The sequence below is a fragment of the Notolepis coatsorum genome, assembly GCF_963971535.1.
Source record: "Notolepis coatsorum genome assembly, chromosome: 2".
Lineage (NCBI taxonomy): Eukaryota > Metazoa > Chordata > Actinopteri > Aulopiformes > Paralepididae > Notolepis > Notolepis coatsorum.
In genome coordinates this window covers 189,078,890-189,098,720 of record NC_140166.1, presented here as the reverse complement: position 1 = coordinate 189,098,720, position 19,831 = coordinate 189,078,890, and the positions used below count along the sequence as shown (strand labels likewise).

Below are 19,831 nucleotides of genomic sequence, written 5' to 3'. Positions count from 1 at the left end.
CCCTCTCTCACGTGCAAGCAATTAATCTTGTGTGGCGGTGAATTCTAGTAATCGCTCCCCCCCCCACACTTTTCAAGACGCTGGAAATTGTCAAAATTCTTTTCCATACTTCCCAGATCTGCATGAGGTGCCCCGATGTTCACCCTCCCCTACCCTTCTCCTGTTATCCTCACCCAGCAGCACTGTCACTGACCAATATGCCTCCATCACAAATACTCTGCCTGGTCTGTTAACACCAATAGGTATTTTCTCTGATTGATGGAGATTAAAACCTGTATATAACATTTCTCACACAATTTAGAGAATTACTTTAATTCTTTTATTTATTTTTTGGATTTTTTTTATTTATTTTTTTTAGCGTTTATCGCTTTTCCTGGTCAGACATGACCGACAGATGCAGTGAGGGTGAGACGGGAGAGAGCAGGGGAAGACATTCGGCAAATAACGGCGGGTCCGGGAATCGAACTCGGGTCGGCCGATCCGCGACGCAGCGCGGTACATGGTGTGCTAGTGGAGCGCCCAAGAGAGAATTACTTTTTGACGTAAAAATCTACAGTACTACTATACTCTGTGTCCAGCAAAGGGACCCAGTGTTGGTGTGTTCCGTCAGAAGCGCTGAGGGCAGAAAATAGCTCCAGACGGGGCTCAAGTCCCTGTCACCGAGTAGCTCTCCTCATCCTTGCTCATCACTGTGGAAAACAACCCGTAAATAAGGGGGTATGCAGGCCTGAGCCCTGCAATCCGTCCTCTGTGGTGTGTGACCCACTCCCACCACTCAAGGACAAAACGAGGAGTGACTCTGGGAAAAGAGGTAGCATAAAAGAGGGATGGAGGGGGGAGGGGGGGAGAGAGGGAGGGAGGGGTCGTGGCAGGGCGCGGCTCCTGTATAATCACATCCGAGAGGCTGTAATTACCGCCTGGGCTCACAGACAACTCTGTCCTCACAGAGACCCGCTATAGCACCACAGTACCACTGACCCTGGTAGAAGTGCTTCTGAGACTGCACTGCGCTATGCAGGTCAGACGGCTACTGTATGTCTGCACCAAGACCCGCTATAATACCACACCAGTCGTTGGGGCACTACCGTTTTATCCAGGAACGTGTTCAGGTGTGTCTTGAGATTGTGTTCAAATATAAAGAAGAATGAGAAGAACTGGATGGTTCGCGTAGAAGCTGGACTAAGTGTTGACCTTCTTTGTTGACCAAATTAACCATTCTATGTTGTCAGTAATTTACCAGTGGACAAAACAAGACTAAAAAGGTCAAAATAACTACACTAAAATATCAAAATATTTTCTCGACTAAAACTAAATAAAAACCAAATTGGCTGGAATGAATAAAATTGACTGAAACGTATCAATGTCTTAGACTAAAATTAAATCTAAAACTGAAATTAACAATCAACAACAATTGCATGCTAAATTAAAATGAAACATTTCTCAGTTGCCCGCCCCCATGACACCCATTCATTTAGCATTAGTAGCTTCCAATGTTGCTGTTTTGTATGTTTGTTCCCTGGCCTGTTGTAAAATGACACTACACCAGCACCAGTCATTACATGGTCAGGCACTGAGCTGCTGTGCCCTTGTAGCAAGGTCTCCATCAGGTCCTCTGACCAGGACCTGTTGGGAGTTACTAAGTTGAAGCTAATATCAAAAGGTGACTGTGCCTTTGCAGTCACTGCCCCTTGATCAACCTCCCCATAACGCAGACAAATATAAACTCAGAACATCAAATTCTACCACTAACTTTAACCTTTCCTCACAGTTTGTTCGGTTAAACACAGAGTTTGTGAAGCATGTCATTACTTAACTAATGCTGGACAGGTCAAGAGGCTAGCACACTGCAGATGGAGATGGAATCTGTTCTCATTTCTCTTGCTTGCACGTCTCAATGTCTTATACACATGTACAGCCAACACCATAAATATTTGGACAGCAACACATTGTTTGGTGTTTTGGGTTTGGTGTTTTTGGGCTCATACTGTAATTACTTCGGATTTGAAATAAATGACACAATGACTATGAGGTTCAAGTGCAGACTGTCAGCCTTAATTTAGGGGTATTTTAAGCCATAGCACCACAGAACCTCCTGTTGATGGTCATTCCCAGGTGTTCAGAAAGTGTTTATGCAGGTCAAGATCATAATCAGTAGTATTTTTTTTACATGTAGTGAGAAATGCTTAATTGAACTTCTAAGAGTTATAAACATCACATTCTTGATATCTTGTTGTCAAGCTTTCTTCCCAGCCTTTTCATATTTAAAAAGTTTGCCCAAAATTCCAAAAAATATATTTTTGAAAACTCAACAGCAATGTCTCTTTCCAGAAACCATGACCCGGTTACTCTGGATAATACACAAGACCTTGATGTGAGCAGTTTCATGTAGGAACTATTTTCGACCAAAGTACACCCCCATTAATCCCAGCCTTTTCATAATAAAAAAATTTGCCCAAAATTCCAAAAAATATATTTTTGAAAACTCAACAGCAATGTCTCTTTCCAGAAACCATGACCCGGTTACTCTGGATAATACACAAGACCTTGATGTGAGCAGTTTCATGTAGGAACTATTTTCGACCAAAGTACACCCCCATTAATTTGTTGGTGTTTTGGGTGCCACAAACAGAGTGCCAATCAGCTATATATATTTTTTTTCTTTGGGGGGGGGGGGGGGGGGGGGGGGGGGTGAACTGCCCCTTTAATTGTATCTCTGTGAAGATTTACTAGCGACAACAGTAATAGTATTATGTATTATGATTGGCTAAATGAATAAGAGTAAAAAGGATCCAAGTTCAGTCATCATTCCCTTTGCTAGAAAGGGTTGATATGTACTTTAATGTGCGTCTCTCCCTTCTCATTTTTCTATGGAACTCTTATGGCAGAATTAGTAGGGAGAGATGCCAACCAGGGTCATTCATGTCCCTTTAGAGCCAAACGCAGTCAAAGCTTGTCCTCAAGAGTTACAGTACAGTTATGTGCAATAAGGCTGGAAAGAGAGCCAGACAATAACGCATCAAGAAACAGGTAATGGCATACAGCCTTGTGAAAATTACTGTGCATTAAAACGGCAATGGATCATTTGAAAAGATACACAAAACGTTTGGTTTGGACTCGCAATCAACTGATATTTTGCGTGTGATTTTCTAAGCAACGTAGCCAAAAAGGAATTAAGCCATGCTCATTGTTCATGTCCATGGAGGAGGAAGCCGTTCTAAAACATGAGACAGAAATGTATGTAATCATGTTTATATTCCCAGAGTTTAGCGTGTGTCACAGATATTCTGCTAAACTGAGATGACAAAATATGAGCATATTAGGATTGTTTATGTCCCAAAACTCCAAAAATTCAAGATTATGAGAAGTCAACCAGAGAAGTGACTGCTGTTCACCAATTATATCGTTCCTCTCTCAATTCCTGGTGAAATTAAAAGTCTTTGTTTTTAAATATCTATTCTTGGCACTTTTTAGGTGAAACAGTCTTTGCCATAGTGCTAGACATGAAGAGTAGCCTACTTCACCATGAATTCACTCAAACATTCTGAAAGGATTAATAACTTATCTCGTTCACACTAGTGTGCCGAGCGATAACTCATGCTTGAAATTGTTGGCGGAGAGGTGACAAATTTAAACCTATTCTGTAGCTACGCCACCATGCCATATTCATGTGTTGAATCAACATCTTCCTATCTACATACCAAGACTCCTTGAGGCTCAGTTACAGTCCCGTTATACATATATATATATACACATATATATATATATTAGTGCAGTCAGGTGAAAAAAAAGTTCTAATTAATTACAGGATTTGTAATTAATTAATCGAATTAATCGCATAACCATTTTAGGCCTGATATTCTATAATCATATTTCAAATGGCAGAATTCAGTACTGTATCTACAAAACCTTCTGTTTAATCATCTTCCATTTATTCATTTGCTTAGATTTTTCAGGTCTGGTAAATCTTTGCATGGTGTTATTCACAGTTAAAGATTAAAACAAATGTAATTGATATTCTCATTTGGTTCATTACAATTTACTCAAGCCTAGTAACAGACACAGTATTTCTGACACTGGGAATACATTCCCTGAGATCCATAGATGTCCCTAGAATCAGATACCAAGAACATGCAAATGGTCCATATTAAAAAAAAACTTGTAAATGTGTATTCTACGTTCTTTTGGAATGAATGAGATTAAAAAATATTAAAAATAATAATATATATATATATATAAACTAAATAAGACTCACATCTTGTTGGACCCCGACTGGAGGTGCGGGTCAGCGCAAGAGATATGTATAAAATATAAAGCTAAAAGAAGAAAACCTTCAAAAGAAGGGACTGCACACTCCTCAGGACTGATTTTGCTTTTTATTTGTTTGGTGCACAACGCTTCCGAAACAAATAAAAAGCTAAATCAGTCCTGAGGAGTGCGCGGTCCCTTCTTTTGAAGGTTTTCTTCTTTTAGCTTTATATATAATATATATATATATATATATATATATATATATATATATATATATATCTACGGAAAAATCTTCAACGTTCTGAACTTTCAGCAGTATATTTGCTTGTTCTTTTTTTGCATCGACTCATGCACCTTTTTGAAAATCATCTGACATGAAGATGGAACACATTTTTGTTGTTAATAAGATTTATATTACTGGTAGTTCATACAAGACATTATCGTCCTCTAAGCCAATCTGCACTTTAACATAGGCCTGGGTTGTTTTTATTTCTCTTAGCGCCGCGGATATAAGAAAGAGGTCTAGTTGAGTCAATGTTGATAGTTTTGTTGAACATTTGTATTTCACAGGAGAGAAACTGTATTCAAAGAAAGCGATTAAAATAGTCTTTGAATCTAAATATACCTTTTTTGTGTTGATTTTACATTAATTCCATGATTTTACTCAAGTAAATATCGGTTACAAGCTTAGGTCTTAACACATTGACTGCCACGCTTCTATCCATCAATGTATGATCACTGCCACCACTCTAAGCCTATGGAGATGTTCACCTTCTTTGCAGGGCTATAACTTTTTAAATTGTATTGCTAAATTGACATTACTATGGCCCATTCAACATCGATTATCTATCGTTCAGGATGTAGGAACGTTATACTTTTTCATTCATAGATTCTTCCAAAAATACCGTCTAGAACATAAGTATGCTTTTATCGTTTTCTGCAGTAATTCCTAGAACGTGAGTTATAGGCATAAACGCATATATAGATTATCGACTGCCGTTTGTTGCCGATACACGCTATATTAAAATTTCAACTGTACATGATCCTAAACGTTATGACTCATCATGCTCGGATGAACGGGGGGGCGGGTCGTTTATAATTCCGTGATCGTCAGTAAATGCTTTATGTAGTATGGGTTGATTTATTGATCAGATGGTTTGTAAATAAAGAAATGTACAATCGCCTTGAAAATAACGTTAGTCCTCTTACCGTTCGCCGATGAGACTGGAGGAAAAAGATCCCACTTATTTGACGTTGATCGACTAGATCCATTTCCGGTTTGTATGGCGCAATAAATGCCCAAATCATATTGATTATAGAGTTATGGCAGCGATCCATATACACGGATGTGTGTCTAGAGTCCCGCAACAATATGTGACTGCCAGATGGATTTCCCAGATGGACCAAGATCACCAGATCCATTTCCGGTTGTAACTCGCCCGATCATCCACCAGGCGGCGGTATTGAAGCGTTGCACTGTTGTGCAGAGTCCCACTGTCTCAGCAGAGGCTGGGTGGCGGAATAGACCTCTCAAACCCTGCCCTCTTTTCTTGATCCTCCAATCACAACTGTCGCTTACCTCAGACTTTGTTTGTCCGAGGTAAGAGACAGTTGTGATTGAAGGATCAAGAAAAGAGGGCAGGGTTTGAGATGGGTCCATTATGAATACCATGGCAAAAAAATGAAATATGATCTCAATAACGTCGTACGCCGTGGCTCGGCAGAATTCGCATGACCAGCAAACCCGTCGTACAACGTGATTGGCGGTCAATGTGTTAAGTAGAAAAATGTGATTTTTTATCTAGATTACAGAAAATTGTGAGATTAATTAGTAATTTTTTTTTAATCTATTGACCGCACTAATATATATATATATAATATCCATCTATCCTCTACCATTATTATTGGTGAGCTTCAGAAATGTCCCGTCATCAGGGGCCTCGCTCATTGTGTGGAAAGGAGAACATGTTTACCTCGGTGCATGATCTGATGCTTTTCCCTCAGGTAGGCCAATCCTCGCAGTACCTTTAAAAGCAAGAGGAAAACCTGTTACACCAATTGTATACAATCAACACTTGTAGACATTTCCTTTAAGACTGAGGGCTCCCGTTTTCGCAGATGCAAGCTGATGGCAATTATCATCGTGTGCAAAGCCAATTCTTTCTCGTGCACCTGTTGGTAGTTTTGTGGCTCGAAAAAGGAACCAGCTTTCACCGAGATGGGCGAGGTGGGTGCAGCTGAGGGTGTGTCGATACAGATGCGCTGGTGCAGTACAATTTTGGCATCCATTTTGGCATAAAAATCCCACGTGCGCCTTCTTAATCTACAATATGCAACGGAACAAAGCTCTCCTCATACGAGGCTAGTGCACAGAAGGTTATTGCTCATATTAAAAAAAAATTTAATAGTCTACAATGGAGTATTCCTCAAGGGTCTGCTGGTCTGACTGTGGAAGAAGACTGAGGACTATGAAGCGTCAGATGTGGACTATAGTTTTTTTTTTTTAAGATTTTTTTTTTTAGCGTTTATCGCTTTTTACTATAGTTGGTGCTGGCTGGAGCGTTCTGCCTCTGTATTTTTTATCATTTCCATCATGTAAATCAGTCTGGTGTGTGTGTGTGTTCTGTGCATGCATCTGTCCACAGCAAATCTTGCAAACTACAAGGCTGATTGGTCTAATATTTCTTGTGCACAATTATGACTACGGTATATGAACAAGGACCTCTTGTGGTTTTGGTGATCCAGGACCAGGACCCGTCTTGTAGGTAAACAAGTGCTACCTCCACCTGGCCTGACTAGCATGAGCAAACGGGAGCGATGACGAGTGCATCCGTTTGGGATGACTTTTTATCTCCACAAGGTGGCAGCGTAATATAAGTGAACAGCACACTTCAACTATTAGACTATGAGAGGAATTCCTTGAATTAGACATTGAAATAGATGCTATAGATGAATAATGTATCAGGACAAATGTATAAATGACCTCAGCATGATCCGGCCAAGCTGCAGATGGAAGACAAACGGGTGTGAGAAGGACAGTGTGGATATATCTCAGGAGACGGAAGACAAACGGGTGTGAGAAGGACAGTGTGGATATATCTCAGGAGACGGAAGACAAACGGGTGTGAGAAGGACAGTGTGGATATATCTCAGGAGACGGAAGACAAACGGGTGTGAGAAGGACAGTGTGGATATATCTCAGGAGATGGAAGACAAACGGGTGTGAGAAGGACAGTGTGGATATATCTCAGGAGATGGACATTTTTCTTCTCTCCGTTTCTCACAGTAACGTTAGCAGTTAATGTCTTACGTTATGGTCAGCCACATCTCACTGGTTATGCTTCTAGGGGCATTGAGCTGCCCATCATATCATTGTTTTGCCCCTCGCATTATAAAAGGATGAAGCAAGGGCATTTGCAACTTGCACTATAGCTCCGTCCGTGGAATATGATTTGACATTTTGATTTAGTGTGTTCATATAGGTACTTAGCCATTTAATTGTCACCAGTATAATATTTTGCTAAACAAATGGTAGGCCATATCTAACATGTAGGTTACGGTCTGTCAGCTGTTCTTCGTAGGCTAGTGACTTGTCAAAACAGCTGGGCCTTTTTTCCTTTTACCTCAAACAGGGTATGTTGTGTGTTTACTTTCGATACCGGTAATTACAATTAATAGTAATATTAGTTATATATTGTAGGCATGTTTGTTTGCTATGAGAGCGAGAATATAGATATGTGGCTCCTGCATCTCCCAGGTTGTGTGCCATTTTGTGTCCACCCTGTGATGTTCAGAGGATGAGACACATTGAACAAACTGTCAGACTGGATATTCAATCTAGTTAGGACTAGATAATAATGTTGTTTTGCACATAGCAACCATGGTTTCTTCCAACATGGAGGACAAATGGGCATTCTAAACATTCTGTGAAAGCCCTCTATTGACTATAGGAAAAGGAATATAGGCCAACGCCTGGTGGAGATTTGAGATAAGCGCACCTTTCTAGTTAAATTATCAAACTATGGAGATCATGGATTTGTGTTAAATATCATAAACTGCATGAATGAAAATGACTGATTTCAATAGGTGTAGGCAAGGGAACAAATCAAGTGTATGACATGAAAATAAATGATCCACCCATTATAATACATTGACTTAATGGCTCCGTGGATGATACATGCAATTACTGCCACTGGATCACATTTTGGCCTTGGTTAAAGGTTTTTCTGAAGAGCCTGGCATATTTGCTCTAAAGAGAAATGAGACTAACTCATTTGATCTGATTAGTCACCAAATTACAAATATATATATTTTTATCTACTTTTTCTCCCCATTTTCTATTTTTCTCCCTTCCCCAATTTCGTATTGTCCAATTCTACCCTCCCCTGTCTCGAACGTTGTTAGGCCATGCCTCCCACAAGCCGGCTGCAATGTGGACGAAGCCTTGCATCACGTGTCCCCTCCGGTACTCGAGGAGGCAGCCGTCGCATCTTTTCACCTGCACAGCGCAATCTCTCAGCGACGAGGGTCTGCGTGGGAGGGACACGCCGCCCCCGTCGCTTCCTGATTCTACTGCGCAGGCGCACCAACCGACCTGTAGGAGTCGCTGTCCACAACGTCCGATCCCCACCCACCAGCTTCCCACACCCTAATACTGCCAATTGTATTAGTATGAACGAACAGCCAAGCTGGTAGCAACGCCGAGAGCTGGGCTCGGACCCAGCATCTCCTGCATTGGTGGCGAGCGCCTTGCCCACTGCGCCACCCCCAAATTACAAAATATTAAGATGGAGACACCCACATGCGCCAGCGCTCTGCTTAGTCTGCGCCTAGACCCTTCCTCTTGGCTACTTTTTGTTTACAGCAACTTCTTGGTTGGTGTCTGCTTCTTAGTATCTGCTTTTTTGTTTCTTCTTTGTATCTGCTTCTTAGTATCTTCTTCTCTGTATCTGCTTCTTAGTTGTTTCTTCTCTGTATCTGCTTCTTAGTTTCTTCTTCTCTGTATCCGCTTCTTAGTTTCTTCTCTGTATCTGCTTCTTAGTTTCTTCTTTGTATCTGCTTCTTAGTTTCTTCTTCTCTGTATCTGCTTCTTAGTATCTTCTTCTCTGTATCTGCTTCTTCGTATATTCTCCTTATCTGCTTCTTAGTATCTTCTCTGTATGTGCTTCTTAGTTTCTTCTCTATATCTGCTTCTTAGTATCTTCTCTGTATCTGATTCTTAGTTTCTTCTTCTCTGTATCTGCTTCTTAGTATCTTCTCTGTATCTGCTTCTTAGTTTCTTCTTCTCTGTATCTGCTTCTTAGTTTATTCTCTGTATCTGCTTCTTAGTTTCTTCTTCTCTGTATCTGCTTCTTAGTATCTTCTTCTCTGTATCTGCTTCTTAGTATCTTCTTCTCTGTATCTGCTTCTTAGTATCTTCTCTGCATCTGCTTCTTAGTTTCTTCTTCTCCGTATCTGCTTCTTAGTTTCTTCTCTGTATCTGCTTCTTAGTATCTTCTTCTCTGTATCTGCTTCTTAGTTGTTTCTTCTCTGTATCTGCTTCTTAGTTTCTTCTTCTCTGTATCCGCTTCTTAGTTTCTTCTCTGTATCTGCTTCTTAGTTTCTTCTTTGTATCTGCTTCTTAGTTTCTTCTTCTCTGTATCTGCTTCTTAGTATCTTCTTCTCTGTATCTGCTTCTTCGTATATTCTCCTTATCTGCTTCTTAGTATCTTCTCTGTATGTGCTTCTTAGTTTCTTCTCTATATCTGCTTCTTAGTATCTTCTCTGTATCTGATTCTTAGTTTCTTCTTCTCTGTATCTGCTTCTTAGTATCTTCTCTGTATCTGCTTCTTAGTTTCTTCTTCTCTGTATCCGCTTCTTAGTTTATTCTCTGTATCTGCTTCTTAGTTTCTTCTTCTCTGTATCTGCTTCTTAGTATCTTCTTCTCTGTATCTTCTTCTTAGTATCTTCTTCTCTGTATCTGCTTCTTAGTATCTTCTCTGTATCTGCTTCTTAGTTTCTTCTTCTCCGTATCTGCTTCTTAGTTTCTTCTCTGTATCTGCTTCTTAGTTGTTTCTTCTCTATCTGCTTCTTAGTTTCTTCTTCTCTGTATCCGCTTCTTAGTTTCTTCTCTGTATCTGCTTCTTAGTTGTTTCTTCTCTGTATCTGCTTCTTAGTATCTTCTTCTCTGTATCTGCTTCTTAGTATCTTCTTCTCTGTATCTGCTTCTTAGTTTCTTCTTCTCTGTATCTACTTCTTAGTATCTTCTCTGTATCTGCTTCTTAGTATCTTCTCTGTATCTGCTTCTTAGTATCTTCTCTGTATCTGCTTCTTAGTTTCTTCTCTGTATCCGCTTCTTAGTTTCTTCTCTGTATCTGCTTCTTAGTTTCTTCTCTGTATCTGCTTCTTAGTATCTTCTCTGTATCCGCTTCTTAGTATCTTCTCTGTATCTGCTTCTTAGTTTCTTCTCTGTATCTGCTTCTTAGTTTCTTCTCTGTATCTGCTTCTTAGTTTCTTCTCTGTATCTGCTTCTTAGTTTCTTCTCTGTATCTGCTTCTTAGTTTCTTCTCTGTATCTGCTTCTTAGTTTCTTCTTCTCTGCATCTGCTTCTTAGTTTCTTCTTCTCTGTATCCGCTTCTTAGTTTCTTCTTCTCTGCATCTGCTTCTTAGTTTCTTCTTCTCTGCATCTGCTTTAGTTTCTTCTCTGTATCCGTTTCTTAGTTTCTTCTTCTCTGCATCTGCTTCTTAGTTTCTTCTTCTGTATCTGCTTCTTAGTTTCTTCTTCTCTATATCTGCTTCTTAGTTTCTTCTTCTCTGTACCTGCTTCTTAGTTTCTTCTTCTCTATATCTGCTTCTTAGTTTCTTCTCTGTATCCGCTTCTTAGTTTCTTCTTCTGTACCTGCTTCTTAGTTTCTTCTTCTCTGTATCCGCTTCTTAGTTTCTTCTTCTGTATCTGCTTCTTAGTTTCTTCTTCTCTATATCTGCTTCTTAGTTTCTTCTGTATCTGCTTGTTAGTTCTTCTGTATCTGCTTCTTAGTTTCTTCTCTGCATCTGCTTCTTAGTTTCTTCTTCTCTATATCTGCTTCTTAGTTTCTTCTGTATCTGCTTCTTAGTTTCTTCTCTGCATCCGCTTCTTAGTTTCTTCTCTATATCTGCTTCTTAGTTTCTTCTTCTGTATCCGTCTTAGTTTCTTCTTCTCTGTATCTGCTTCTTACTTTCTTCTGTATCCGCTTCTTAGTTTCTTCTCTGCATCCGCTTCTTAGTTTCTTCTCTGTATCTGCTTCTTAGTTTCTTCTTCTCTGTATCTGCTTCTTAGTTTCTTCTTCTCTGTTTCAAGTTTAAGTTTCTTTAATAGTTGTCATACAGAAGTACAGAATACTTTTATACAAAATGCTTCTTTCTGTTACGCTCCAGAGACTGTGCTAGACAAAAGATAAGTATGAAATAAAATAGTATAGCATGTAAAAATAGAAGTAAAAAATAGAAGTCACGTACGTAGACAGTGTTCAGTATATACATATGTACAATGTTCAATGCAGAATAGAAATAACTGAGTTACCATACAATATACTATGCAATATACTAATATACTATATAGTGCAAAGCAGAAATGGGATGAGGTACAGTTTAGGTACAATTTACAGTAAGGTGTACTGAGGTATGGGTTGTAGTGCAAATCCTTTACCAATTAATATAAAGTGTGTTTAGGTGTTCTAAAGTGTGGAGAGTGGGTGCTGCAGTGTGTTGTTTGTTTAAAGTGATTGTGTGCGTGTGGATGTGTGTGCTGTGAGTGCATTTGATGGTTGTTACATAGTGTTATTGTTCGTTGAGCAACCTGATGGCCTGGGGATAGAAGCTTCTTCCGAGTCTTTCTGTGCTTGCCATGAGACTCCGGTATAGCTTGCCTGACCGCAGCAGTTCAAAGAGGCAGTTGTTTGGGTAGCTCAAGTCTTTGATAATTATCTTAGCCTTACCCCTGCACCGCTTGTTGTAAATGTTCTGGAGAGTGGGAAGCCCCCCTCCAATTGTGTGTTCGGCTGAACGGGCCACTCTCTGTAGTCTGCTACGGTCTTGTGCGGTGCTATTCCCAAACCAGGAGGTGATATTGCCAGTCAGGATGCTCTCTATTGTACATGAGTAGAAGTTAAGGATCTTCTGACTGACTTGGAACTTCCTTAGGCGCCTGAGGAAGTAGAGGCGTTGTCGTGCCTTCTTCACAACACTGTCAATGTGTGTGGTCCATGTCAAGTCCTCGGATATGTGGACTCCGAGGTACTTAAAACTGTTCACTCTCTCAACCGGTGTATCTGCTTCTAAGTTTCTTCTCTGTATCTGCTTCTCAGTTGCTTCTTCTCTGTATCTGCTTCTTAGTATCTTCTCTGTATCTGCTTCTTAGTTTCTTCTTCTCTGTATCTGCTTCTCAGTTGCTTCTTCTCTGTATCTGCTTCTTAGTTTCTTATTCTCTGTATCCGCTTCTTAGTTTCTTCTTCTCTGTATCTGCTTCTTAGTTTCTTCTTCTCTGTATCTGCTTCTTAGTTTCTTCTCTATATCTGCTTCTTAGTTTCTTCTTCTCTATATCTGCTTCTTAGTTTCTTCTGTATCTGCTTCTTAGTTTCTTCTTCCCTGTATCTGCTTCTTAGTTTCTTCTTTGTATCTGCTTCTTAGTTTCTTCTCTGCATCTGCTTCTTAGTTTCTTCTCTGCATCTGCTTCTTAGTTTCTTCTCTGCATCTGCTTCTTAGTTTCTTCTCTGTATCTGCTTCTTAGTTTCTTCTCTGTATCTGCTTCTTAGTTTCTTCTCTGTATCTGCTTCTTAGTTTCTTCTCTGTATCTGCTTCTTAGTTTCTTCTTCTGTATCTGCTTCTTAGTTTCTTCTTCTGTATCTGCTTCTTAGTTTCTTCTTCTGTATCTGCTTCTTAGTTTCTTCTTCTGTATCTGCTTCTTAGTTTCTTCTTCTGTATCTGCTTCTTAGTTTCTTCTCTGTATCTGCTTCTTAGTTTCTTCTCTGTATCGGCTTCTTAGTTTCTTCTCTGTATCTGCTTCTTAGTTTCTTCTCTGTATCTGCTTCTTAGTTTCTTCTTCTCTGTATCTGCTTCTTAGTATCTTCTCTGTATCTGCTTCTTAGTATCTGCTTCTTAGTTTCTTCTCTGTATCTGCTTCTTAGTTTCTTCTTCTCTGTATCTGCTTCTTAGTATCTTCTCTATATCTGCTTCTTAGTTTATTCTCTGTATCTGCTTCTTAGTTTCTTCTTCTCTGTATCTGCTTCTTAGTTTCTTCTTCTCTGTATCTGCTTCTTAGTATCTTCTCTGTATCTGCTTCTTAGTATCTGCTTCTTAGTTTCTTCTCTGTATCTGCTTCTTAGTTTCTTCTTCTCTGTATCTGCTTCTTAGTATCTTCTCTATATCTGCTTCTTAGTTTATTCTCTGTATCTGCTTCTTAGTTTCTTCTTCTCTGTATCTGCTTCTTAGTTTCTTCTTCTCTGTATCTGCTTCTTAGTTTCTTCTCTGTATCTGCTTCTTAGTTTCTTCTTCTCTGTATCTGTATCTACATTCACCAAAATAGGGTGAAGTCTAATCTTGTTTTTGTTTATATTATGTAGATTGCCATTGAACAATCTTTGCAGTAGGACAGGACTAATCAGTAGTACTAATCACACACCCTTAAGCCATGTGCAGAGGAAATGGAACGTAAGAAAGTGCAGCATTGACCTATAAAACAACTAAATACAAACTTTACTACACAAACTCTCATTCACAGTTGATACAAAAGGTTGTATGGTTATACAAGAATATTTCCCTTTATTAGTAACTCATATGTATTACTGATAATGGACAAAGCATAACTTGTGAAGCAACACCAAGAGGCACATGACGACAACAGATTAAAGCGGAGCTACAGTAGTCCAATCATGTTCTCCTCGTAGAAATACCATGCATCCTAAAAATACATTTAGACAAAAGCCATGATGAGAAAGACCACTTAATAGCAGGGCTGTTGGTTTTTCCAGAAATCAAGTTCCAACAAACCAAAAGTAAAACAGAGTTTGTTCAAATTAATTAAAACCTTTATGTAATAAAAACCCTCTATATTATCAAGTGCTCTCACCACTCCCTCACGGCAGCGCCATGTCTTCATGACCAAAAAGAATCCCAAAATAATTATTAATGTCATCAAGTTGGTTCAGATAGTCTATAGTTTGCGAGCAAGCAAGTGTGTGTGACGTGTGTGTCTGTGTGAGAGAGAAAGAGGGAGAGATAGAGAGAGGGAGATGGAGAGAGAAAGAGGCGCTTTGCGTGCAAGCGACAGAGCTGCGGCTGGAGGCACAGAATAGGCTACAAAGATTATGAAGGCACTCATTTCTGGTTTTGAGAACGTCATGATTGATAAGATGACATCCTTTTATTCATAATGGTGGATTAGCTCCTCTGGTAAGTTTCCTGTCCATAATATAGGTTATTCACAAGGCCTCTCTGACCAATAGTCTGCCGCCTTCCAGCGGACTGGCACACCCAGCTCTCATTTTTGGGCAGAAAGGAGCAAGATAAGTGTTGGGGAACGTAGAGGACAGTGAACACCCCTTACTACTTCATCTATAAAACACAAATGGCACCTTCTGGAACACAGGGCGTGTTACGGTCAGTGTGATCACATTAATCGGGGACACTGGAAAGCAGATTGTGAAATTAATAGAAGGGTTAACTGCACTCACTGGAAAGACGATTGTGAAATTAATAGAAGGGTTAACTGCACTCACTGGAAAGACGATTGTGAAATGAAGAGTTAACTGCACTCACTGGAAAGACGATTGTGAAATGAAGAGTTAACTGCACTCACTGGAAAGACGATTGTGAAATGAAGAGTTAACTGCACTCACTGGAAAGACGATTGTGAAATGAATACAGGCACCTATTGTAATCGTTTTAATTGTTTCTTCTGTTATGGTCCGTCTATGGCAGCCCAAAGAACCAACTGGTCACTTTTTATAAAACAGTACTACGTCTTCTATCCATAGAACCAATAATATGTTGTCGCCAAGACCTTTCCTCTAGCACCATCATCAGGCCAATGTTAAAGATTGTTAGAAATCAACGGACGGTACATGCTACCGTCTAATTTTCTGAGGTTGTCCACCCAAATGAGAGGAACAGTTTGTCAATTATGAAGTCCACCACTCATCATCCCCCAACACACTTTCATCTCAAAAACAGCAGAATTTTTTATTCTCCTGTCATGTGAAGATCCCCACAAAACTCCTCTTGGGAGGCGTGACTGACTTATACAGCTTGTTATTTGTGACTTTGACTATACAGATTGTTATTTGTGACTTTGATTATACAGATTGTTATTTGTGACTGACTATACAGATTGTTATTTGTGACTTTGACTATACAGCTTGTTATTTGTGACTTTGACTATACAGATTGTTATTTGTGACTTTGACTATACAGATTGTTATTTGTGACTTTGACTATACAGATTGTTATGTGTGACTTTGACTATACAGATTGCCATTTTTGCAGAACTTGTGTTGCATACATGATGTCAGGAATAGGTCAAACCTCTCATGGTCAAATATCGGGTAACTTGACACCTTTAGTTTCAGCATATATAGAAACCCGAGAAGATATTGTTATGTCGTGAAAGAACATAAGCTGCCGACTTGGAATTCCTGGTAAATATCAATGGGTGCTTGTTGTCAATTTGCATATTGATAGATCCTTGCATTCTCAATGAGGGTAAAGGTGTAGAGATTCTACTGAGCCACTATTATTAGTTTATTGAACAATTTGGTGGAAAAGCCATATTTATACAAATTGTTATACAATATAATTAGTGCCGTCAGGCGATTAAAAAAATGTATCTAATTAATTACAGGATTTGTAATTAATTTATCTAATTAATCACATTTTAATCGCATAACCATTTTAGGCCTGATATTCTATATTCTTAATAATATTTCAAATGGCATGTGTCCGGGTGGCAGAATTCAGTACTGTATCTACAAAACCTTCCGTTTAATCATCTTCCATTTATTCATTTGCTTCGATTTTTCAGGTCTGGTCAATTTTAGCATGGTGTTATTCAGTCAAAGATAAAAAAAAACATGTAATTGATATTCTCATTTGGTTCATTACAATTTACTCAAGCCTAGTAACAGACAGTATTTCTGACACTGGGAATACATTCCCTGAGATCCATAGATGTCCCTAGAATCAGATACCAAGAACATGCAAATGGACCATATTAAAAGAAATCTGTAAATGTGTATTCTACGTTCTTATGGAATGAATGAGATTAAAAAAGAATTAATAAAAAGATTTTTTAATTAATATTGAGTACATTTTCATAACGCTATAATTTGCTGTGTAATTAATTAATCTAATTAACATGATAAACTGACAGCCCTAAATATAATCTTAACTTTTTATTTCTGCCCTTATGTGAACCCTGCTTCTTCCTCTTGACTACCGGTACTTCTTCTCCTTCTTGGCCTGTTTTTGCATACTTCTACTTGGTTTCTTCCTCTTGGCTTCTTCTTCTTAGTAACTGCTTCTTAGTTTCTTCTCTGCATCCACTTCTTATTGTTGTTTTCTTCTTCTTCTTGGCCTCTTCTGCCTCTTCTTGGTTTCTATTTTTTCTATGTGAATCATCAAATGCGGAGGGCAAACCATGCTTCCGATGGTTTGTTTTCAAAATGTCTCTGGCCTCTGATGAAGTTCTCCGGAAAATTGGAGACAGCAGCTTTGACTCCCCCTCCCTCCATAAGGCTTTAGAGACCATGGTTATGTTTTGTTTTATTTTCATCATATCACCAAGATGTATTAAATGCCGATGGTGTCTGTGGAACACCTGGAGCGCCTGGTTCTCCTGGGCCCAAGGGGACGGCTGGGGCGCATAGTGCTCCCACTTAGGGAGATGTTTTTTATTACCAGCTACAATTTTTTTTTTTTATTATCTTTTTCCGTTTTTCTCCCATCCCAATGTTAGTCGTTATGTCAATTCCCAATCCCCTTCCTGGTCGTTGCACACTCTACCCCCTACCGTCGGTCTGGGAGGGCGGAGACTATCACATGCTTCCTCTTTGTATTTGTAAATGTAGTCAGAGGGTCATTTCTACCTTCATACAGTTTTTTTTTTTTTTTATATCAAAACAACATAGTGCTACTGGTTAGTGAAGCTATTTTGCTATCAGAGTGTAGCTGGTTCAAATCAAAGGCTGTAGTAGAGCTTAGGTGCACCTGCAGACCTCTACCGGAAATGCGCTGCGGTACACAAGAACATCAAACTGAATCTCAAGATGGGCACAGAGAATCTGGGCTCATATTTATCACCCTTCTATGAATAGGATCTAGGACCATATACTGTACACCTCACCATGACTGGCTGTCAAAATTGGAGATAAACACACAGACTTCTTCCCACAAGGCAGAGGGGTGAAGCAAGGCTGCAACCTCAGCCCCACACTGTTCAATATTTATATAAATGAGCATTATTATTAGAACAGTCAGCAGCACCTGGTCTCACTCTCACAGACACAGAAATGAAGTGTCTCTTTTATGCAGATGACCTGGTCATACTGTCTCCTACTAGAGAAGGTATTCAGCAAAGTTTGGACATTCTTCATCAGTACTGTCAGACCTGGGCCCTGACAGTGAATATGAAGAAAACCAAAATTATGACCTTCCAAAAAAGATCCCAGTTAGAGAAATTACCCAGAATTCAAAATAGGTGCGACCCAAATAGAACAAACAAATAGCTATGTTGGTCTAGTCTCACCCTCTCCAACAACTGAACTAGGGCTGACCTCGACTAGTCGAACAGTGGACTAATCGATCGAAAGGAGCCGTAGTCCAGTGGTTCCCAAAGTCGGGGTTGTGACCCAAAGGTGGGCCGCGAGCAGCCACGGGTGGGCCGCGAGATTTAAAAAAAGAAAAAAAAAATTATTTATTTTTTGGTCAGGTCACTGAACTTAGAAGCAGGCCAGGACAGTGTTTCTAGCTGTATTCTAAAATTCTATTCTATTGTATTCTAAAATGTGACTATATGGTTTTATATTAACTTAATAAATAAACAAAAACGAAAAATCTACTTATTTCAACGAACATTTCAAACTAAATAACAGATTATGCACATAAAACGCTGAAAACAACCGAAGCAACAATAGTATTTTAATGAGGCTATTATTATTATCATTATTATTTTGTAACAAGTTAGCCCTCTCATAAATAGCACATATAAATGAATAACTAACTTGAACTAACTTAATAGGATTGAAGTGATATTTGGCTTAAAAAATCGGTCTCCTGGCAAAAAAAATTAAGAAAAAAGCCTGACGATGTGCATTGGGCCGCGGCTCTCTGACGCCTTATTTTCTGGGTCCTGGCCTGAAAAGTTTGGGAACCCCTGCCGTAGTCGACTGCCAATCTCTGTCGATCATTCTTTCCAAAAGCAAAGAGGCACTGACACACACACACACACAGACACTGACAGACACACACACACACTGCACCCAAATGCGGAGGGCAAACCATGCTTCTTTCTGATGGTTTGTTTTCAAAATGTCTCTGGCCTCTGATGAAGTTCTCCAAAATTGGAGACAGCAGCTTTGACCCCGCCTCCCTCCATAAGGCTTTAGACCATGGTTATGTTTTGTTTTATTTTCATCATATCACCAAGATGCATTAAATGCAGAAATGGCCTTCAAACTACTTACAGCTATGCTGACTTTGCCCAGGATTTCCTCTGGGATTCTCCTGGCTTCCTTAAGGACCTGGTCCAGTGATCCGCCGTCCTGTAGATTAGATTAAAATGTATTGTCATTATAGAGCACAAGTACAGTACAACAAAAAGAAGTTTGGCATCCAACCAGAGTGCAAATGTAGCAGTAAAGTGCTACAGCAATATACAATGTACAGGTGGTTAAACTGGGTACAAAATATACAAATTAGTACTACTGGGTGTAGTGCATTCAGATGTATGTAGAGACTTGTATTATATAAATAGAGACAGTATGACTACTACTGGCCAGCAGTATAACTAGTAAGAGTAGGATATGTACAGATATAGATATAGTAAAGGACTAGGTACAGACGGGTGAGGATAGGTATATATGCGGTGGGAATAAATATATATATTATATGGCATATATGTATGGTACATACCGGTAGAACTCTAAAAATACTGAAATGTAGGCTACAGGGGGCATCCTGGCAGCTCAGTGGGCTAAACCTTGTTTGTCCAAGGGAAGCAACCGTTGTGATTGGAGGATCAAGAAAAGAGGATGGGGTTTGAGATGGGTAACATATTTCTGCTATCCATTGAGATGTTATTTTATCACAAGAGTAGTCAGTCCATCAGTACCTCTGTATAGAGAGAGCGAGAGCGAGCGAGATCCTGGAGCCTGATAGTAGCTTTGAACCAGGGACAGAAAATGTATCATAAATTGTTTTGCTAAGGTCAGGTATGCTTTAAATCCCTGGTCTATTGGTGCCATAAAAGCCTCAACCTTAATTTATCTCCAAGCTTTGCTCTCGCTCCCTCTCTCTCTCTTTGGGATTCCAGAGTTTTGACTTTCTGCCATTGATCTTAACAAGCCTTGTTAACTGG

General features: G+C 39.5%; 1 protein-coding gene across 2 annotated transcripts in view; it reads right to left on the bottom strand.

Moving 5' to 3' along the window:
- map2k2a (mitogen-activated protein kinase kinase 2a) overlaps positions 1 to 19,831 on the bottom strand; it is a 49,078-nt gene that overhangs the window by 8,052 nt on the left and 21,195 nt on the right. For both annotated transcript variants that reach the window (XM_084309089.1, XM_084309090.1), the window contains exons 5-6: positions 18,939 to 19,016; positions 6,222 to 6,273 (exon numbers count right to left, since the gene is read on the bottom strand). In XM_084309089.1, the coding sequence (XP_084165215.1) occupies positions 6,222 to 6,273; positions 18,939 to 19,016 (130 nt within the window). The remainder of the gene's footprint in view (positions 1 to 6,221; positions 6,274 to 18,938; positions 19,017 to 19,831) is intronic.